At 38.2% G+C, this 24197-nt stretch overlaps 1 protein-coding gene across 6 annotated transcripts in view; it reads right to left on the bottom strand.

The window, feature by feature from the left end:
* The window catches only part of CENPC (centromere protein C), an 89810-nt gene that overhangs the window by 35581 nt on the left and 30032 nt on the right, over positions 1-24197 (bottom strand). For all 6 annotated transcript variants that reach the window (XM_086405587.1, XM_086405589.1, XM_086405592.1 and 3 more), the window contains exons 9-10: positions 4938-5129; positions 701-965 (exon numbers count right to left, since the gene is read on the bottom strand). In XM_086405587.1, coding sequence (XP_086261713.1) covers positions 701-965; positions 4938-5129 — 457 coding nt within the window. The remainder of the gene's footprint in view (positions 1-700; positions 966-4937; positions 5130-24197) is intronic.

Here is a 24197-nt window from a genome sequence, read left to right as displayed (position 1 = left end):
GAAAGTCTGTACACCACAACTTTGATGTAAAGAAGATATGACAAAACACCCCCTGTGCCACAACTAAGACCCAATGCAGCCAAATAAATCTTTAAAAAAATTTAATGATCAAGATGATAAATTTTGTTTTTATCACAATTTAAAAAAAGGGATTGTAAGCTGACAATGGCACCCCACTCCAGTACTCTTGCCTGGAAACTCCCATGGGTGGAGGAACCTGGTAGGCTGCAGTCCATGGGGTTGCTAAGAGTCTGACACAACTAAGCGACTTCACTTTCATGTTTCACTTTCATGCATTGGAGAAGGAAATGGCAACCCACTCCAGTGTTCTTGCCTGGAGAATCCCAGGGATGGGGGAGACTGATGGGCTGCCGTCTCTGGGGTTGCACAGAGTCGGACACGACTGAAGTGACTTAGCAGCAGTAGCAGCAGCAGCTGACAATAACACCTACCTTATTAAATTTATCATCATACCTCATGTGCTATGTATTATTCCCCATTTTAATATGAGTAAACAAATTCAGAGTACTATTTAGCCTCCAGGGTCACCCAGCTAATGGCACACCATGGATTTACTACCAGGTCTGTCAGACTGTAGACTCCTTTATGCTAATACTGCTTTCTATAAATGATTAAATAACAGAGACATTTATTAAGTGTTGAACAAAAATAATTACTTTGTACATATAAGAGACATTACCCAGAAGGATTAGGATTTTTCTTCTTAGCCAGGTCTGCTTCATTGCTTCCCAATGACTCATTCTGGGAACCACCAGAATCTTTAGCACATGAAACCTTCTGTGCTTCTGAGCTGCCTTCATTAGCTCTCTTCTGCTTTTTATATGGAACAGCTTTTTTTCCAATATTCTTAGATGACTGCTTTGTTTTTTCAGCAGGTGGTTTTTGTCTACTGTTATGATACACTGACAGTTCATTTCTTACTGAAGAATTACTAGAAAAAGAACCTACAGGATTAAATGATAACGTAAAGTGAGCATACGTTTGATTATCTGGCTCACAAAAATATCAGTATTATTTATATTTTTCATATAAACATATACATGCACCCCAATCTCATAGTAATCTACATTTGTTTTCAAGTTAAATTCATAAACTATTCAGCTCTTCACTTTATAGATTGTTGTTGTTGTTGTTAGTCTCTAAGCCATGCCTGACTCTTCCCAAGATCAGGGTCTTTTCCAGTGAGTTGGCTCTTTGCACCAGGTGGCCTAGCATCAATGAATATTCAAGGTTGATTTCCTTTAGAACTGACAGGCCTCATCTGCTTGCAATTTACAGATACATGGACCAAATCTTTTAAAACGATCACAAATTTTCAAAACCATCCTCTCTGGCTCTGCCCACTATAATAACATCCTGGTATTTCCCCAAGGTCCCAGTTTCATCTTCTCACTCTCTGTGTACTTTTTTTGAAGGATCTATCTATACAGAACTTTAATTACTATCTATATTCTGATATAATTATTATCTACATGCTGATATCTATAATATTGACCTACCACTCTCCCCCAAATCTGCCACTCTAGTTTTATTTCCTATCTTAATGAAAAGTGTCACTACCTCAGATGATATATAAATCATCTGAGTCTCCTGCCCCCAACCACAAGCAATCCTAAATCCTATCACTATACTTTCTTTTGAATTGAAGTCGCTAAGCCATGTCCAATTCTTGTCACCCCATGGACTATAGCCCACCAGGTTCTTTCAGCCATGGGATTTTCCAGGCAAGAATACTGGAGTGGCTTGCCATTTCCTTCTCCAGGGGATCTTCCCAACCCAGGGATCGAACCTGGGTCTCCAACATTGAAGGGAGATTCTTTATCGCTGGGCCACAGGGAAGAATGCTTCTCAAATCCTCTTCTTTTAAGCTCTGCTGCTTGTCATTAGCAGGGACCTTTATCATTTCTTATCTGGATTCTTAAAACAGCCTCTAAACTGATATCCTTTCTCTACCCTCGCCATTCTTCAATCCATCCTTTACACTGTTTTAAGAATCATTCTTAGAAAACATAAGTTGAACCACTACAATCTGGTTAAAATTTTTTAGTGATTACCCATAGTTTAAGGATTAAGTTCAAATACGTTTGAGTCAAAGTGAGTGAAAAGTTGCTCAGTCATGTTGGACTCTTTGTGACCCTATGGACTGTAGCCCACCAGGCTCCCTCCATCCATGGAATTTTCTAGGCAAGAGTACTGGAGTGGGTTGCCATTTCCTTCTCCAGGGGATCATCCTGACCTGGGGATCAAACCCGGGTCTCCCGCATTGTGGTCAGATGCTTTACTGTCTGAGCCATCAGGGAATCCCCAAATATGTTTAATTCTAATTTATTACTACATCTAAGTGCTTTTTCATTAAGCGTAACTCAACACTCTTCTCCAAACAGACAAATCAAAAAAGGCAGCAGTACTGAACTATTTTCATTCTTCCAAAGCACTGATCTCAAATAGTAGTCCAGCATCACCTGGGAATCTGTTTGAAATGCAAATTCTCAGGCCTTAGCTCAGACCTACTAAATCAAAATTTTCAGAGTAAGATCCTGTAATTTATGTTTTAACAACTCCCCTAGGTAATTTTGACAAAATAATTTTAAAAGGTTAAACTCTCAGCACCAGATCTCTACACATACTTCTGCTTCAAACATTCCATCCTCTTTCCTCACCACAGCCAATCACTTAGCTTGCTCCTAATCATCCCATCTTCAGGAAGCCTTCCCTACACCCCAAGGCTAAATTAAGCAGCTCCTTCTCAGTCCTTTGATAATGTTTATCATACATCTTGATACATGCGAAGAGCCAACTCACTGGAAAAGACCCTGATGCTGTGAAAGAGGGCAGGAGGAGAAGGGGACAGAGGATGAAATGGTTGGATGGCATCATCAACTCAACAGACAGAAGTCTGAGCAAACTCTGGGAGACAGGGAAGGACAGGGAAGCCTGGTGTGTTGCAGTCCAGGGGGTCACAAAGAGTCAGACACGAATGAGCGACTGAACAACATACAGCTCATTGTTTATTTACCACTCTCTTCCAGCAGAATGACAATCATTTAGACCAAGACCTATCTTTATATTCCTAATGTCTAACAGCAGGGGCAGGATTGTGGTAAAGCAAGAGTAGCCTAGGGTGGTAGATAATTTTTCCCAGTTTTATTGACACACAACTGACAGATATCAGTTATATATCAATATATAACTGACATATACCATAACTGACCATGCAAGTTTAAGGTGCAAAACACAATAATCTTACATAGCATATATTGCAAAATAATTATCAGAGGGTACATCTTAAAAATTCTCATAAAGAAAAAAATAAAAATTCTAACTAGGGTGTAAAATTTAAGAAGGTGTTTACTCCAAGTTGAGCTTCCCTGATAGGTCAGTTGGTAAAGAATCTGCAATACAGGACACCTGGGTTCATTCCCAGGGTTGGGAAGATCCCCTGGAGAAGGGAAAGGCTACCCACTCCAGTATTCTGGCCTGGAGAATTCCATGGACTGTATAGTCCATGGGGTCACAAAGTGTCTGACACAACTGAGCAACTTTGACTTCACTTTACTCCAAGTCAGTCACACAGCCCTAAGATCAAGAGTCTTCTTAAATTTCCCATTCTAGGTTGCTCATTTGCCTGGCCCAGCCTAACACCATGGGCACACAATAAATGTTTCTTGCGTGAACTACAGGCTGATCAAGAGTAAAGAAATATGGGTTCTGTTGTTTCAAATCCTAGCACAAAGGTCTCTGACCTTAAGGGGAACGTATGCTGCTTTTCTATGCTTCAGACTTAGTTTGTTCTTCCATCAGATGAAGGAGTTTGGACCAGGTGATCTGTAAGCATTCCTCCAATTTTGTGACCACCTACTTGATCCCAGCATGTCTCAGGACTAATACATGTTTCAAGCCTTTTTTGGTAAATTATGGAGCTCAAGCATGCTTATCCCAGCTTTGTAAGATTTGTACTAATCCATATAATTACACATTCATTTACCATAGTACAGTTTCCAGCAACCTGAGGCAAAAAGATGAGTTCTCCAAAGCAGTAACAGTAGTATTTAACATTTTAATACTAAATATATGCCATTTAATACTTATAACTTAATGAGGTAGAAGTAATGGTAGTCATATTTTAAAGAGTAAGAAACTAAACAAAGTAATCTACTCAAAGTTTACCTTCAACATTTATCCTCCCACCATCAACCCCACCAACCTACTTCTAAGTGTTGCCACGTACTCTGCCTTTACCTTTTCACATGATAATGTCCTTGCTTCAATCTAGAGCTAACCCTTTTATTCCGGGGTAGTCCAGACACATTCCTTGCCTACACAAGGACTGTGATCCAGTACCTTTCTACACGGTCATTTTAAAGAGCAGATGAGCTGATCTACTATCTTGCATATTAAAAAAGAGAGAGAGACCTTCTCTTGACCCCACATCTGCCATATCCCTTTTACTGTCTCTTTGGTCTCACTTCCAAACTCCCTTGAACCTACCTCAATCAGAGACATTTGGTCTCATCATTCTACAAAAATCAATTTTATCAAGGTGATAACAACCTCCATGTTGTCAAAATCACACTGTCAATTCTTAGCTCTCATCTAATTCATGCCATGAGCAGTATTTAAAATAGTTCCTCACCTCATCCAATATATCTATACTGCTGGTCTTCCTTCTATAGAATGTAAGTCATATAACAGCAGCAATTTTTCATTTTTGGTCTTATTTTTCCACAGTTGTATCCCTATACCTAGAACACTGTATACGATAAAGCTTCATGAATATTTTTATAATTAATTGATTTAATATTTCTATTGATGATCCAATTTAATTTTTTCCTCATGAGATTTTTCTCAAGCAAACAGGAATATAAATCAAACACAGAGCCTCTGTAGAATGAGTATGATTTAAGTAAAATACTTACTCTGCTCTGATTTTACTACCCACCAATTAGATGGGCGTCTAGAAATTCTTCGACTTCTTGTGACAGTTGAAGTTAATTCTTCAGGTTCAATTTTGTTCTTCTTGGATCCACTTGAAAAATGCTTCTTTTTGCATTCCTTATCTTTTTTCTGATTCTTTTTATGAGGAACATTGGTGCTACCTTTCTTGCTTCCTAAAATAAAGAATAAAAATAAAAATCTACTGAACCAAAGAATATTCAGAAAACCACAGCCAATTAAAAAAACAAACAAACAAAAAAGACCTCTCAATTATAGAAACTTCTTAAATTTATCCTATGGACTTCTTTTTTCTTCTGTTTTTTTAAAAGTCACACATTCTCAAAATCTACAACTTCCTCTCAGCTAAATGCAAACTTTGCACATTGCTTGATAAGCAACTCCTGAGTCAAAAAGAAAAGTATGGTATGTAAAGGAAAAATGAAATATATGACTCCTTCCACTACTTAAGAAAGTCCCACGTAAGAAAAGGTTAACCACTGCTTTTCTGTTTTAAAATAATTCATGACTTTAGTCAATCTAATTTATGGAAGAGAATACTTAAAGGAAGTTATCAATAAAGATATATTTCCTTCCTGAAGGGAAAAAGAACATATCTTTGAAAAGAATTTAAAGAGGAAAAAGAATTTAAAACAAGAATGAATATGGAAAGCAACAGAAAGTTAAAGGTGTCAATAGTAGTTTCATTTTACTACAAAAGCAGGTAGAGAAGAAAAGATCTAACAAAAGGGACAGATGCATTCTAGTTTTGTTTTTGAGACTGACAACCAGGAAGAAGGGGAAATGAGAAATACAGGCTATTTTAATACAAACACTGCATCTATAATAAAATGTGTACAACCACCAACCTGAGTTTAACAACGGAAAAATTTTTTTTCAGAAAGAGAATTAAAACATTAGATGTTATATAATGAAAAATTTTCTTGACCACCAAGTCAATCAAGAAACCTGCATTTTTAAGTTTCTGACACAAATACTTCTATGAGATCCAAAGAAATTAAAATCATTATCAAGTAGGAAACTCATATAGTAAATAAACTGCATAAAAGTATATAAGATCAGGGGGAGTGGCCAGATGGCAGAATAGGAAGATCCTGAGCTCACCTCCTCCCACAGGCATACTAAAATTACAACTACTATTTACAGAGCAAATATTGATGAGAACAATTTGAAGGCTAGCAGAAAAGACCATCTACAACTAAAGACATAAAGAGCCACAAGACAGGTAGGAAAGGCAGAGATAAGAGACAATCAAGACCCAGGGTGGGAAACATACACACAGAAGAATAATTACAATTGCATGGTTCTCCTCAGGGAGCCACACAGGTCTGAGTCCCACACTGGGCTCCCCTGCTTAGGGTTCCTGCACCAGTAGACAAGCCCCCCTAAAGTTTGACTTTGAAGGCTAGTGAGGCTTACTTTCAGGAGAATCTGAGGGCTATAGCAAATACAGATGCCACTCTTAATAGGCAAAGGCAATGTAATTAAAATGGCAAAATCTCCAACACTCCAAGGCCCAAGGCAGAAGCAGTAGTTTGGAAGGAGCCTGGGTCAGAACCATTTGCTGATCTCGGAGAGCCTCCCAGAGAGGCAGGTAGTAAGTGGGGCTCACTGGGGACCCAGATGCTGGTTGCAGTCATTGTTCTACCACAAGGACACTGCTGTCAGCAACCACAATTTTGGATTTTTGGAATCTTCCATCTAGCTTACTAGAGCTTCCCAGTGGTCAGTGGTAAAGAACCCGCTTGCCAATGCAGGAGTCGTGGGCTCAATCCCTGGGACAAAAAGATCGCCTGGAGAAGGAAATGGTAACCATTATTGGCAACTCCAGTATTCTTGCCTGAGAATCCCATGGGCAGAGGAGCCTGAAGGGCTGTAGTCCATAAGCTCAAAAAACAGTCAGATATGACATGGCAACTATTAATAAAACAACAACATCTAGCTTACTAATACCAGAACTCCCTCCACCCACCGGTAGGTCAGCATCAGTCCTAGGACAACCCAGGCCAAGAAGCCAACCCAGTTGGGACCCAGCCCTACTTATCAGTGGGCCAGCATTAGCCTCTGGGCCTCTGGAACCCCACGACCAACCATCAGGACTCATCCTACCCACCATCAGTCTGACACCAGCTCCAGGAATCCCAGGGCCTTGTAGCCATAAATCCCAGGATCCAGCTCTGCCCATGTGTGAATTTACACCACCTCCAAAACACCCTGTACCTCACAGCCACTGGTATAAGGAACAGGTCCTGCCCACAAGCAGGCAACATCAGCCCCAGGCCACAGCCTTGCCCACCAGCAGGCCAACACTAGCTCCCAGACCCCAGGCACCACAACCAGCCACCCCAGGACCTGGCTGAGCCCACCAGCAGCAGCAGCCTCCACACTATGCAAGGCCAAAGAACTGAGTAGGGTACAAGCCTTCCTATCAGCACTTTAAGTCATCTTTATTACCTATAGCATATAACACTGTTTGGTATAGAAGCTCTCAAAGAGACTCCAAAATAACAAGTTCAGCTTAAAGCCTATATTTCACTAGGCAATGATATTGATAAAACTGCTACCAAGCATGAGCAGTTTTAGATACTACCTAAATTTTGATACTTAAAATGTGGCTCACATCAACTACACTAGCATCACCCAGGATAGACTGTCTAGAACAACAGAATCTTGAGTCCCACCCCAGACCCACTAAATATTTATTAATCAATATTTTAACAAGACCCTCAGTGAATTCAAATGCACATGCAAATATGAAAAACGCCATTCTAATTGCTTTAGTCATTCTCCCAGTTAAATCTGATTAGGAAGTAGAGGGATAGAGGATAAAATGAGTGAAATTCTGTCATGAAACCTTATAGCAACATCACTCTCTGATTCTATTTTCAGAAAGTTATAGGATTTGGCAATACTTTAAATTCAGAATGAAGAGAACTGATTGATACTGATAAAGAGAACTGATTTGTGCTTATAAAGGAGTAAAAGAAGACTATTTGCCTTAACTATATTGTTGTTGTTCAGTTGCTAAGTCATGTCCACCTCTTTGGGACCTCATGGGCTGCAGCACGCCAGGCTTCCTTGTCCTTCGATATCTCCTGGAGTTTGCTCAAACTCATGTCCATTGAGTCAGTAATGCCATTCAACTATCTCATCCTCTGCCTCTCCTCCTGCCCTTAATCTTTGCCAGCATCAGGGTCTTTTACAATGAGCTGGCTACTGACATCAGGTAGCCAAAGTTTTAGAGCTTCAGCTTCAGAATCAGTCCCTCCAATGAATATTCAGGGCTGATTTCCTTTAAGACTGACTGGTTTGATCTCCTTGCTGTCCAAGGGACTCTCCAAGAATTTTTTCCAGCACCAGAGTTGAAAAGCATCAATTCTTTGGTGCTTAGCTTCTTTATGGTCCAACTCACATCCATACATGACTACTGGAAAAACCATAGATTTGACTAGATGGACCCTTGTCAGCAAAGTGATGTCTCTGCTTTATAATACACTTAAAATATGATTAAAATTTGTCATAGCTTTTCTTCCAAGGAACAAGTGTCTTTTAATTCTGTGGCTCCACAGTGATTTGGGAGTCCAAGAAAATAAAATCTGCCACTATTTCCACTTTTGCCCCATCTATTTGCCATGAAAGTGATGGCACTGGATGCCATGATCTTAGTTTATTGAATGTTGAGTTTTAAGCCAGGTTTTTCACTCTCCTCTTTCACCCTCATCAAGAGTTTCTTTAGTTCCTCTTCACTTTCTGCCATTAGAGCGGTATCATCTGCATATCTGAGGTTGTTGGTATTTCTCCCAGCAATATTGATTCTAGCTTGGGATTCATCTAGCTTGGCATTTTGCATGATGTACTCTGCACATAAGTTAAAAAAGTACACTGACAGTATACAATCTTGACCCACTCCTTTCCCAACTTGGAACCAGTCCAAGGCTCTAGATGTGGTTCTAACTGTTGTTTCCTGACCTGCATACAGGTTTCTCACGTAGCAGGTAAGATGGTCTGGTATTCCCATCTCTTTAAGAATTTTCCATTTTGCTGTGATCCATACTAAGGCTTTAGTGTAGTCAATGAAGCAGATATTTTTTCTGGAACTCCCTTGATTTTTCTATGTTCCAATTTGTTGTACAGTTGATCAGTTGTGTCCGACTCTTTGCAACCCCATGGACTGCAGCATGCCAGACTTCCTAGTCTTTCACCATCTCCTGGAACTTGCTCAACTTTATGTCCATTGAGTCAGTGATGCCATCCAACCATCTCATCCTCTGTCATCCCCTCCTCCTCCTGCCTTCAATCTTTCCCAGCATCAGTCTTTTTCAATGAGTTGGCTCTTCTCATCAGGTAGCCCAAGTACTGGAGCATCAGCTTCAGCATGAGTCCTTCCAATGAATATTCAGGGTTATTTCCTTAGGATTGACTAATTTGATCTCCTGGCAGTCCAAGGGACTCTCAAGTCTTCAGCAGCACAGTTTGAAGGCATCAATTCTTCAGTGCTCAGCCTTTTTTATTGTTCATCTCTCACATTCATACATGACTACTGGAAAAACCAAAGCTTTCATTATATGGACCTGGATGTTGGCAATTTATCTCTGGTTCTTCTGCCTTTACTAAATCCAGCTTGTGCAACAGAAGGTCTCGGATCACATACTGTTGAAGCCTAGCTTGAAGGATTTTGAGCATTACCTTGCTAGTATGTGCTGCTGCTGCTGCTGCTGAGTCGCTTCAGGTGTGTCCGACTCTGTGCGACCCCCACAGACGGCAGCCCACCAGGCTCCCCCGTCCCTGGGATTCTCCAGGCAAGAACACTGGAGTGGGTTGCCATTTCCTTCTCCAATGTATGAACGTGAAAAGTGAAAGTGAAGTCGCTTAGTCATGTCCAACTCTTTGCAACCCCATGGGCTAGTATGTGAAATGAGCACAATTCCATGGCAGTGTGAACATTCTTTGGTATTGCCTTTCTTTGAGATTGGAATGAAATCTGATCTCTTCCAGTCCTGTGGCCATTGCTGATTTTCCAAATTTGATGGCATACTGAGTGCAGCACTTTATCATCATCATCTTTTAGCAACTAAAATAGCTCAGCTGGAATTCCATCACCTCCACTAGCTTTGTTCATAATAATGCTTCCTAAGGCCCACTTGACTTCACTTGACTCCACATTCCAAGATATCTGGCCCTAGGTAAGTGACCACACCATCATGGTTTTCCAGGTCATTGAGACCTTTTTTGTATAGTTCTTCTGTGTATTCTTGCCACCTCTTCTTAATCTCTTCTCCTTATGTTTGGTCTTTGCCACTTCTGTATTTACACTGTTCGGTAATTATACTGGATCAGGCACAAAAATTTTTATTAAAAAAAAATAGAATCTACTGTACCAATATTGTGCTTAATAAGGGTATCAACCAATACTTTCAAGATGATGAGAACAGGAAACACTACAAGCTACCACAAAGCAAAAACTTGTAAATAAATAACATCTTTTAGGGAGTAGGTATAGAAAATAATAAAGAGTCAATTTACAAAACACCAAAGCAAGAATGAGAACTTTCAACATAGCTGCCACTATAAGTTTGAAAAATTATTTGCACAACAGCATGAATTTTCACTGATGAGCATAATTTTCCAGCACGTGGATTTCCATCCACGTCTCTCTTCTCTAACTCCTTTTATTTATGTCTTTCCTTCTTGTTTTTCCCTTATGCGTCTCAAAAATACCCTCAGGAACTGCTTTAATAAATGAGAGGTGCTCATGATGACAGAGATTACTGTCCAATTTCATTGAACTGATTCAAAAAAAGAAAAAACACCAATGTGAACAATGATTTAAAGCAAAAGAATATGAAGAGGAAAATGCTACCATCAAAGATTTATTCAGACAATGATACAAAAAAAAAAAAAATCACACAAAGTAAAAAAGAAACCAATTAAGAACACCATTTTGGAATCCACCTCCAGATCAATAAAGATTAGAGAATGAATGCAATAAAAAGGAACGTATATAGAACATTAAGCTGATATATGAAACATCTGGTAATATGAAAAGAGGTGACTTAGAACTGTGGGGACACAAGTCATAAGCAGGGCAATAGCTAGGGAAAAAATGTGACTACTGTAGAAAATTTTGTATATTTACATGTACAGGAATAGGATTCTGAAGATGGGGCATGTTCAGATAAACACAGCAAGAGTATTCATCCAAAACAGAGAAATATTTCTGTCACTGCTGATAATATATTCCAGTGAGCCACAGAAATGATACAGCAAAGTGGTTTTAGGAACAGGAAAGATATAGATCCTATTCTTCTGGAGTTTTCAGTCCAGACTCTAGAGTACAAGACAAATTCAGCATTTTCTTATTATGTTTGAAAATGAAGACTGCTTTGGAGCAGATGTAGGAACATACAGGGTGAGTGATAATAATCAGGAAAGTAATATTTAAACTTAGTATACAGCTAGGTATGGAACCCAGAGTATATTTTATTTTCTAAGTAAAAGGAAGAGCATACAAAAAGGCCCACAGCTCAGAAAGTGGTCTGTTCATGAAACTGGAAAAAACTCATTATAAACCAGCCCAGGAGACAAATGGGAGAGGAAAGAAAAGCAAGGGTATGTGCATAAAATGCTAAAATAATCTAGGAGATTAATGTAACTTGGCCAAGGGGTGTAGCAGCAGCAATGAAGGGAAATAATAGATTCAAAAGCTACTAAGGAAGAAGTCAAAAGACTTACTGACTTTATACAGTATGCCAGGTAAAGAAAACAGGAGTTAAAGATGAATCAGATTTCTTTCTTATTATGACTCTGTTTATGAAGATACTGAAAACTGGCAGAGGAAGAAGTTGGGAGGAATTTAGTTCTCAATATGTTGAGTTTGAGAAGTCTGTGGGACAACAAAAGTAGAAAAGTTAATTGGCTCAATCCAAGTCATCAGTTTAGGCATTACAATTATGTCAAGTGCCTTGTGAATCAAAGGAAAATTATTTTCAGAATTAGAATTATCTCCATATTTTTAGTCTTTGAAAACGATATGGTTGGTAGAATAATGACTTCCTAAAGATTCACCTGCCCTAATCACAAAATCTGTGAAAATGTTACATTACATGGCAAGAAAGTTTAGAGACGTGATTAAGGTAATAAACCTTAAAATAAGGAGATTATCCTGAATTATCCCAGTTGGCTGACTCCAATTAAAATGAGAAGGCTAGCATTGCTGGTTTTGAGACTGTAAGAGGACAGCCATAATTTAAGGAATGCAGGCGATTTCAGGAAGGTACAAAAAGCAAGGAAATAGATCCTCTTCTAGAACAACCAAAAAGGAACAAAAACCTTGTAAACACCTGGATTTTGACCCAGTAAAATCCATTTCAGACTCCTGACTCACAGAATGGGAAGATAATATGCGCTGTTTTAAACCACTAAGTACACAGTAAGTTGCTATGAGAGCAAAAGAAAATTAATGCACAATGCTATATTAATTAACCAATCTAGATAAATACAAGTTTTATATACATTAAAACTAGTGTACAAAATATAGCAGGTACTCAATACAGGTTTAACATTTTTAACTTTTTTTTTAAGAGTATCGTGCAAGTACACTTTCTTGATGCAACGTTTTTCACTAAGAAATTATAAATATGCATCTTTCAAATTTTGTGAATTCATATTCTACTAGTTTTAAGAAATATGCTTTCTTGTAATGTTAACTATCATCCTCAGTTTAGTCAGATTCTCCATATAGTGTTTTCTTAAAATGACCAAATGCTGATTAGAAACTGAAGGAAACAAAAAAATAAAGAATAATTCCAATAAAAAGGATATGGTACATGTCTAACACTTATAAGACATCCATTAAATAGGTCATTTTCCTTCTACTGTAAGCAGAACTTGTCAAATATGCAAAGGCATATATAGGCAAAACTGAAGTCTGACAACTATTATTTCAGGTAATATAAAGTCTATGTTATAGACAATATAAAAAGAAAGCTAAAATAACTGAGTGTATGCATGAGCTTAGTCGTGTCCAACTCTTTGCAACCCCATGGACTGTAACTCGCCAGGCTTCTCTGTCCATGGGATTTCCCAGGTAAGAATACTGGAGTGGTTTGTCATGCCCTCCTCCAGGGGATCTTCCTGGCCCAGGGATGGAACCCTTGTCTCCTGCACTGCCAGGCCGAATCTTTACCAGGAAGATCCCCAGGGATGGAACCCTTGTCTCCTGCACTGCCAGGCCGAATCTTTACCACTGAGCTACCAGTGATAACTATATTAAAGAGGATTTTTTTTAAAAGATTAGCATAAATATTGAGCTTTTAATATACTCTCTCTTTCCTCTATACTAGCAATAGAGTACAGAAAATTCAGGCACAAAACAATTCCACTTAAGCATTAAAAATTTTCACCTTTTCAAAACTTTTTGATGTAACAAAAAATATGGGCTCTAGGTTGAGACAGATCTTAAGATTAATATTTAACTTCTTTTGAGTGTTATCTCTTATTGGATAGGATTGTCAAGGATTAAGCTGTATTTCACACATATAAAGTGCAAATAAATCTGGTGAGTGTTTTCTAGTCCATTAACTATTCTGGAGAAAGTTCTTTCTGTAAGAAATACCTTTTCTATTATGGAAAATGTGATACACTTTATCCATTTATAACCAAAACTCTTCAAAAAAGCAGGCACAAAGGGAACATACCTCAGCATAATAAAGGCCATATATGACACATATGACAAAGCCACAGGTAACATCATACTCAACGGTGAAAAGCTGAAAACATTCTCTAAGACCAGGAATGGTGAAAAGCTAAAAACATTTCCTCTAAGACCAACTCTCACCACTTTTATTCAAAAGTTTTGGAAGTCTTAGCCACAGCAATCAGAGAAGGAAAAGAAACAAAAGAAGTCCAAACTGGAAAGGAAGAAATAAAACTGTCGCTGTCTGCAGATGACAAGATACTATTATGGTGGTGCAAAAGTAACTGCGGTTTTTGCATTGTTGAAATTTGCTATTTGATATTAGAATATAGTCTTAAATAAACATATTTATGTTATATATCATTTTAATGCACATTTCTATGTCTTTTTGCTAACAACTTATTACTAGTTGCTGATTATATTATTTAAATAGACTATGGAAATGATGTTAGACAAAAAGCAAATTCAAGCAATTTTCTTATTCAAGTTTAAAATGGGTTGCAAAGCACCAGAGACTACTCTCAACATCCACAACACATTTGGCTCAGGACCTGCTAATGAACATACAGTGTGATGGTGGCTCAAGAAGTCTAGCAAAAAAAAAAAAAAAAAAACAAAACAAAAAAAGAAGTCTAGCAAAGGAGATGAGAGTCTTGAAGATGAGAAACACAGTGGCCAGACATCAGAAGCTGACAATGACCAACTGAGAGCAATCATTGAAGCTGATTCTCTTACAACTACACGAGAAGTTGCCGAAGAACTCAGTGTCAACTCTACGATCATTTGACATTTGAAGCAAATTGAAAAGATGCAAAAGCTCAATAAACAGATGCCTCATAAGCTGACTGAACATTTAAAAAAAAAAATCACGCTTTGAAGCGTCGTCTTCTCTTATTCTACACAATAATGAACTTCCTCGATCAGATTGTGACATGTGATGAAAAATAGATTTTCTACAACAACCAGCAACAAACAGCTCATTGGCTGGACCAGGAAGCTCCAAAGCACTTCCCAAAGTGAAACTTGTACCAAAAAAAAGATCACAGTCCATGTTTGGTAGTCTGCTGCCCATCTGATCCACTACAGCTTTCTGAAGCCTGACAAAATTGATACATCTGAGAAGTATGTTCAACAAATTGATGAGATGAACAGAAAACTGCAATGCCTGCTGCTGGCATTAGTTAACAGAAAGGGTCCAGTGCTTCTCTACAACAACGCCTGATCTCACGTTGCACAACTAACAATTCAAAAGTTGAATGAATTAGGCTACAAAGTTTTGCCTCATCTGCCAAATTCACCTGACCTCTTGCCAACCAAATATCACTTCTTCAAGCATCTCGACAACTTTTTGCAGGGAAAAAGCTTCCACAACCGGCAGGAGGAAGAAAATGCTTTCTACGAGTTCATCAAATCCTGAAGCACTGATTTTTTTTTTCTTTCTTGAAACACAGAATTTTATTTGGAAACCATTTAAAGTAGAAAAAACCCCTGTCAAGAAAGACCAGGTGGAAAATGGTTTCCCAATAAAATGGAATTTTAGGACAACAAAAGTCTAAAAGGCTACGAAAGAGAAATAGCACCACTGTTATTTGAAAAATGGTAGTTACTTGCATTTTTTGGCATTGTCATTCACTGAATCTGAGTTTTCCTCTGAATTCCACACAGAGTATGCACTACATGTAACAGTTTTATCATAAAACACCTGCTTGTTACACACATTTCAGGAAAAGCTACCACCAGAAACAAAAATCAATATAAATACAGGGACTAAACAATCTCAGCAGTGGGTGACACAAATGTGTAGAATTCTGCCAAATAAAGGAACTGAGGCAGCTGTGAGCAAAGCAAATGAGGGAGTTAAGGAATAAAATGTTTTAAATATTAATAATTAATTCAGACGTGGTACTATATTTTCTGCAAAATAATGTTAACATTTGGTAACATGCTAGCATTCTTATCTCCAAAGAGATCAGTGCACTGGCAAAGTATTCTGATAAAAGCAGAGGGCTGTGGATAGCACATACCAAAAACACCCAGTCTTACAGATCCCAAGAGAGCAGTGGCCTTCATTGATCACTCCCTTTGCCAGAGGTCCAGAAAGAACTTGCAGCATGATCAACTACCACTGAACTTTCACTCTAAGCAGCAAATTTTAAGGAGCCAAAGAGGAGTCCCCAGTGGGCAAAGGGAGCAGAGAAGAGAAACATGTTAAATGTAAACTTAAAAGAGAGTAAAACGGGACACAACCCTCATTCAAATCCCAGAGATGCAGGCAAGTCCCCAAAAGTAGATGTTAGGTTTAAAAACTAGACACATCTCATTTCCCCTCAACCCCCCTCCAAAAAAAAAAAAAAACAATACACAGAATTATCAGGGATAACTGGAAAAATCACCAGAAAAATGCTCAATGAAAATCAAGCTCTTCAAACCAAACGCCTCAGGTCTGAAACACATCCTATATTCATCTAGGCAACAAAGCCTCTTGCGAAAGCATGGATTTTTAAGCTACAGGAATAAAACTTATTACTCACTGGCAAAAAAGAACTGACTGTAATGATTCCTATTTTGATTAATAAAGATGTGTTTGAGGCTTGCTGTAACGATTTCAAATTCAGTCCAAAAATGCGATTATGTTTGCACCAACCTAATACACACAGAAAATCCTAAAGATGCTACTGGAAAATTATGAGAAGTCTTCAGTGAAAAACAAAATTTGCGGGATACAAAATTAACATACAAATCTGCTACATTTCTATACACTAACAACAAAAGATTAGAAAGTGAAATTAAGGACAATCCCATTCACCACAGCATCAAATATAAAATACTTAAACCACTTAAGGAGGCAGAAGACCTGTACTCCAAAACTATAAGATGCTCACAAAAGAAATCAAAGATGGCACAAACAGATGGAAAGATATATCATGCTCTTGAAATGGAAAAATCAGATTTCTCACAATGACTATCATACCCAAGCAATCTACAGATTCAATACAATCCCTATTAAATCACCAATGGCATTTTTTGCAGAACTAGAACAAAAACACTTTAAATTTGCATGGAAACACAGAGGACTGTGACTAGGCAAAACAATCTTGAAAAAGAAAAACGGAGCTGGAGGAATCAGTTACCCTGACTTCAGACTATACTACAAAGCTACAGCAATCAAAACAGTATGGTACTGAAACAAAAACAGACATACAGACCAATGGATCGAGATAGAAATTCTAGAAATAAACCCATGCACGTATGGTCAATTAATGTACAACAAAGGAGACAAGAATATACAGTATAAAAAAAAAAAGGCACTCTCTTGAATAAGTGGTGCTGGGAAAACTGGACAGCCACACGTAAAAGAATGAAATTAGAACTTTCTCTTTCTCTAACACTACACACAAAAATAAACTTAAAGTAGATTACAGATCTAAATGTAAGACCAGATACTGTAAAACTGCTAGAGGAAAACACAGGCAGGACACTCTTTCACAAAAATTACAGCAGGATCTTTTTGGATTCACCTCCTAGGGTAATGAAAATAAAAACAAAAATAAACAAACATGACCTAATTAAACTTAAATGATTTTGCACAGTAAAAGGGAAGACATATACAAAATGAAAAAGACAACTCACAGAAGGGAAGGAAATATTTGCAAATGAAGTGACCAATAAGAGATTCATGTCCAAAATATACAAATAGCTCATAGCTCAATATAAGAAAAAAACAGAAACACCCAAAAGAAAAATGGGCATAAGATCTAAATAGACATTTCTCCAAGAAGACATACAGATGGCCAATAGACACATAAGAGGATGTTCAATATTGCTAATTATTTGAGAAATGCAAATCAAAACTACAAAAAAGTATCACCTCATACCGGTCAGAAGGGCCATCATCAAAGGTATACAAATAATAAATGATGGAGAGGAAGTAAAGGAAAAAGAACCCTCCTACACTGCTTCTGGGAATGTAAACTGGTGCACCCACTGTAGAGTACAATATGGTAGTTCCTTTAAAAACTAACAATAGGATAAGCCCTGTAACAGAGGGCTTTGCACAAGAAGCAAGTGCACACAAACCCCACAATGCAGAGAGTGGGCAGGGGGAGCTAGAACAAGTTCCACACTAGCCCTGCAATGCAGCACGAGGGCCCCAGAAGCTGAGAGAAGTGCACACAAACCCCTCAATGCAGAGGGTGGACCGGAGAGCCAAGATAAGGGCACACAAGCCCTGTGAAGGAAAGGGCAAGCCAGGGGGCTAAAACAGGTGTGCACAAGCCCGGCAACACAGAGGGAGGGCCTTGGGAACCAAGACGAGGGCACACAAGCCCCATGACACAGAGGTTGGGCTCAGAGGGCTGAGGGAAGCCCACACAAGTCTCTGTGACACAGAGGGCACAAGAAAAGATCCACGCAAGCGCCTACCTAGCAAGCTTTGGCCAGCAGTGCAGGGCAGGACAGGAGAATGATCCCAAAGATAAGCAGGGGACTGGTGGAAGTGAAGATATCCTGAGTGCCTGCAGAAATAGACACGTCTAACACTTCCCTCATAGCTCAGTCGGTAAAGAATCTGCCTGCAGTGCAGGAGACCTGGGTTCTACCCCTGGGTCAGGAAACTCTCCTGGACAAGGAAATGGCAACCCACTCCAGTATCCTTGCCTGGAAAATCCCATAAACAAGAGGAGCCTGGTGGGCTGCAGTCCATGGAGTCGCAAAGAGTCAGGCATGACTGAGCAACTAACACACACACAACACTGCCAAAGCCAGAAGGACTGCCCAAAGGCATACTGAACCCATAGACGCTCCAAAACCTACTAATCTACACTGCACTTCCCTTCAGAGATGAGATCCGGTTCCATCAACCAGAACACAGGCACAAGCTCCCCTAACCAGGAAAACATCACAGGACACTAACCCAATCCCATCCACAGGGGTAGACTCCACAACCAAACAGCACTACGACCTTGAGAACCTTTATTTTTCTTATAAATCACACTGTTTATTCCCCCTACATATTTCTACCTTCACATTAGCCTTCTATGGTGCTATGGAGCTTTCCTCTTTACTTTTCTAGTCAAAAATAAATAAATAAATCATTTTAAGATTTTTTTTTCTCTTTTTCACCCTCTTTTTTAATGAGTTTTTTCATTTTGTTTTTTATATATTTAACTGCTTTTCCTATAGTTCTTACTGGCCATATCTATTTCTAAATATACATATAAATCTTCTCCACATATGTCTATTGATCTTTGCTTTTCTGTTTTTTCTGTTGTTCTTTGACTTCTTTTCGACCCCCTCCTTTTCTCTTTTGCTTCCCTTCTCCTCTTTTTTTGTCTTTTTTCCTTCTCCCTGTTTTCCTTCACTCTTTCTTTTTTCACCAAGTAGGTGAAATTGCTGAGCTCTCTTTGTTATATTCCCCAGTTGGCCCTCTGCTCATGCAGTTTTCCAGAGTGAGCATTACCTAGTTCTGCTTTTAATTGGTTGATATCACTTTTGACTTTCCTTGTTCACCAACTCAATCTCCTGTACTCTTTTCTTTAGAACACTGGTTGTAACTGTATATGTGGAAGTACGTGTATATGTCCCATTATCTCTGTAATTACCTGCTTGATCCACTTGATCTTCTCCAACTAGAACACAGGCACAGGTCACCCCTAACAAGAAATCAACACAAAACCCCAACCAACACTTCCCTCTAAGGGCAGAAAACAAAAGGAAGAAGTTAATACAATCCTAAGGCCTGGGAAAAAGAGACCTCAGTGAAGCAAGTTAGAAAAATAAAATGGCAAAAAGACAGAGAATACAGCACAAATGAAACAGCAAGGCAGAAACGCACACCATCAAATAAAGAAGAAATAAGCAATCTCCTTGAAAGAGAATTCAAAATAATGATAGCAAAGATGCTCTCAAGACTTGAAAATAGAATGGAGAAAACATAAGAAACATTTAACACAGTTAATACAATCACCCAGGACATAGAAGTAAAGAATAAGCAAGTGGATGAATAACACAATTACTGAAATTAAAAATACCTTCCTCTAGAAGGAACCAATAGAATAACTGAGGCAGAGGAACGGATAAGTGAGCTAGAGGATAGAATGGTGCAAATAACTGCTGAAGTGCAAAATAAAGGGAAAGGCATGAAAAGAATTGAGGATATCATCAGAGACCTTTAGGACAATAGTAAACGCACCAATTTTCGAGTTACAGGGGTCACAGAAGAAGAAGAAATAAAAGAAGGCACTGAGAAAATTTTTGAAAAAATTATAGTATGCAGGTTAAGAAATAACAGTTAAGTAGTATAACTTAAGTTACACTAAAGTTATATAAGTAGTAGTATAACTGCCTAACAGCATAGTATGCAGTTAAGAAGTAAAATCAGACATGGACCAATGGACTGGTTCCAAATTGGGAAAGGAGTACATCAAAGCTGTTAATTGTCACCTTTCTTAGCTTATTTAAACAGAAAGCAAAAGAGGAACTTAGGAGTGAAAAAGCTGACTTAAAATTCAACATTCAAAAAATGAAGATCATGTCATCTGGTCCCATCACTTCACAGTCCCATCACTTAATGGAAAATAAATGGGGAAACAATGGAAACAGTGACAGACTTTCTTTTCTTGGGCTCCAAAATCACTACAGGTGGTGACTGCAGCCATGAAATTAAAAGACACTTGCTCCTTGGAAGAAAAGCTATGACCAACCTAGACAGCATATTAAAAAGCTGAGACATTACTTTGCTGACAAAGGTCCATCTAGTCAAAGCCATGGTTTTTACAGTGGTCATGTATGGATGTGAGAACATAAAGAAAGCTGAGCACCAAAGAATTGATGCTTTTGAACTGTGGTGCTGGAGATGACTCTTGAGAGTCCCTTGGACTGTGAGGAGATCCAACCAGACCATCCTAAAGGAGATTAGTCCTGGGTGTTTATTGGAAGGACTGATGCTGAAGCTCCATTACTTTCACCACCTGATGTGAAAAACTGACTCACTGGAAAAGATCCTGATGCTGGGAAAGATTGAAGGCAGGAGGAAAAGGGGACAACAGAGGATGAGATGGCTGGATGGCATCACCGACTCGATGGACATGAGTTTGAGCAGGCTCTGGGAGTTGGTAATGGACAGGGAAGCCTGGCATGCTGCAGTCAGGTCGAAAAGAGTCAGACACGACTGAGCGACTGAACTGAGAGCTGAAAACTTTCCCAATATAGGAAAGGAAATAGTCAATCAGTCCAAGAAGTGCAGAGAGTCCCTTACAGGAGAAAAACAGTGAGACATATATTAATCAAGCTAACTGAGATTAAGTACAAAGAAAGAATATTAAAAGCAGCAAGGGAAAAGTACCAAGTAACATACAAGAGAAAACCCATACAATTAACAGCAGATCTTCCAACAGAAACTCTACAGGCCAGAAGGTAAAGGCAGAATATATTTAAAGTACTGAAAGAGAAAAAATCTACCACCAAGATTACTATATCCCACAAAGATCTCATTCAAAATTGATAGAGAAATCAAAAGCTTCACAGACAAGCAGAAGAGAATTCAGCACCACCAAACCAGACTTGCAACAAATACTAACGGGACTTGCATAGTCAGTAAACACAAGAGAATGGAAAGACCTACAAAACAAACCCAAAACAATCAAGAAAATGCCTACAGGAACATATGTATCACTAAATATATGTATCATACATATTATACATATGTATCATATATTACCTTAAATGTAAATGGATTACATGTACCACCCAAAAGATACAGACTGACTGAATGGACATAAAAAAAAGATCCATATATATATATGCTGCCTACAGATCATTTCAGACCTAGAGAAACATACAGACTGAAAGTCAAAGGATGGAGAAAGATATTCCATGCAAATAGAAACGAAAAGAAAGCCAGAGTGGCCATCCTTATTTCAGACAAAATAAGACTTTAAACTAAAGAATATTATCAGAGACAAAGAAGGACACTACAGACTGATCAAGGGATCAATCCAAGAAGAAGATATAACAATTGTAAATACTTAGGCACCCAACATAGGAGCACCTCAATACATAAGGCAAACACTAACAGGCATAAGGGGAAATCGACAGTAACACGATAGTAGGGGACTTTAAAAACCCACTTACACCAACAGACAGATCATCAAAACAGAGAATCAAGAAGGAAACACAAACCTTAAATGAAACATTAGACCAAATGAACCTCATTGATATCTTCAGGACTTTCCATCCAAATGCAGAATAATACACTTTTCAAGTACATGTGGAACATTCTCCAGGACAGATCACATATTGGGCCACAAATCAAGCCTCGGTAAATTTAAGAAAATTGAAATTGTATCAAGTATGTTCTCTGACCACAAAGGTATGAGACTAGATATCAACTATAGGAAAAAAACTGCAAAAAACACAAACTCATGGAGATTAAACAAGACATTAATAAATAATAAAGAGGTTACTGAAAATAAGAAAGGGAATCAAAAGATTACTAGAAACAAATGCACTGGAGAAGGCAATGGCAATCCACTCCAGTGTTCTTGTCTGGGGAATCCCAGGGATGGGGGAGCCTGGTGGGCTGCCGTCTATGGGGTCGCACAGAGTCGGACATGACTGAAGCGACTTAGGAGCAGCAGCAGCAGAAACAAATGACAATGAAAACATGACAACTCAAAATCTATGGGATTCAGCAAAAGCAGTTCTAAGAGGGAAGTTTATAGCGATACAATCATACCTCAAGAAACAACAAAAGTACTGAATAGACAACCTAATTCTATTTCTAAAGCAGCTGGAAAAAGAAAAACAAAAAACCCCCTAAGTCAACAGAAGGAAAGGGATCATAAAGACGTGAGCAGAAATAAATGAAAAAGAAATGAAGGAAACAATAGCAAAGATCAATAAAACTAAGAGCTGGTTCTTTGAGAAGTTAAACAAAACTGACAAACCACTAGCTAGACTCATCAAGCAAAAAAGGAAGAAAAGTCAAATCAATAAAATTAGAAATGAAAAAGGAGAGGTTACAACAGATAACACCGAAATACAAAGAATCATAAGAGAATATTATGAGTAACTATATGCTAATAAAATGGACAACCTAGAGGAAATGGACAGATTCTTAGGAAAGGTCAATCTCCCAGGACTGAACCAGGAAGAAATAGAAATGATAAACAACACAGTTACAAACACTGAAATCAAAACTGTGATCAAAAATCTCCCAAAAACCAGACAGCTTCACAGGGGAATTCTATCAAACATTTAGAGAAGAGCTAATGCTTATTTTTCTAAAACTCTTTTAAAAAACTGCAGAGGAAGGAACATTTCTAAACTCATTCGACAAGATCACAATCACCCTGATACCAAAACCAGGCAAAGACAACATGAAAAAAGAAAATTATAGGCCAATTATCACTAATGAACATAGATGCAAAAATCCTCAACAAAATTCAAGCAAACAGAATTCAACAACACATTAAAAAACCCATATACTATGATCAAGTTGGGTTTATTCCAGGGATGCAAGGATTCTTCATTATATGCAAATCAATCATGATACACCATATTAACAAACTCAAAGATAAAAACCATATGATCATCTCAATAGATGCAGAAAAAGCCTTCAACAAAATTCAGCATCCATTTATGATAAAAACGCTTCAAAAAAAGGGCATAGAAGAAAGCTACCTAAACATAGTAAAGGCCATATAAGAAAAGCCCACAGCAAACTATTTTCAATGGTGAAAAACTAAAAGCATTCTCTCTAAGATCAGGAACAAAACAAGGGTGTCCACTCCCACCACTATTATTCAACATCGTTTTGGAAGTCATAGCCATGGCAATCAGAGAAGAAAAGAAATAAAAGGAGTACAGACTGGAAAAGAAGAAGTAAAACTCTCACTGTTTAGAGATGACATGATACTATACATATAAAACCCAAAAGAAACTGCTTAAAATCAGAAAATTACTAGAGCTAATCAGTGAATTCAGCAAAGTCATGGGATCTAAGGTCAAAACACAGAAATCACTTGCATTCCTATACACTAACAATGAAAAATCAGAAAGAGAAATTAAGGAATCAATCCCTTTCACCATTGCAACTAAAAGAATAAAATATTTAGGAATAAACCTACATAAGGAAACTAAACCTGTATACGGAAAATTATGACACTGATGAATAAATCAAAGACATCATAACAGATGAAGAGATATTCCATGCTCCTGTGTAGGAAGAATCAATATTGTGAAAATGACTATACTACTAAATGCAATCTACAGATGCAATGCGATCCCTGTCAAATTACCAATGGCATTTTTCACAGAACTAGAACAAAAAATTTCACAATTCATATGGAAACACAAAAGATCCCAAAGAGCCAAAGCAGTCTTGAGAAAGAAGAATGGAGCTGGAGCAAGCAACCTTCCTGACTTCAGATTACACGACAAAGCTATAGTCATCAAGACAGTATGGTACTGGCACAAAAACAGAAATACAGACCAATGGAACAAGATAGAGAAACCAGAGATTAACCCA

The sequence above is a fragment of the Bos grunniens genome, chromosome 6, assembly GCF_055505025.1.
Source record: "Bos grunniens cultivar Pamir isolate PY7600 chromosome 6, Bosgru_T2T1.0, whole genome shotgun sequence".
Taxonomy (NCBI): domain Eukaryota; kingdom Metazoa; phylum Chordata; class Mammalia; order Artiodactyla; family Bovidae; genus Bos; species Bos grunniens.
The sequence above is the reverse complement of the archived record's forward strand: the minus strand, read 5'-3'. Positions and strand labels throughout refer to the sequence as shown.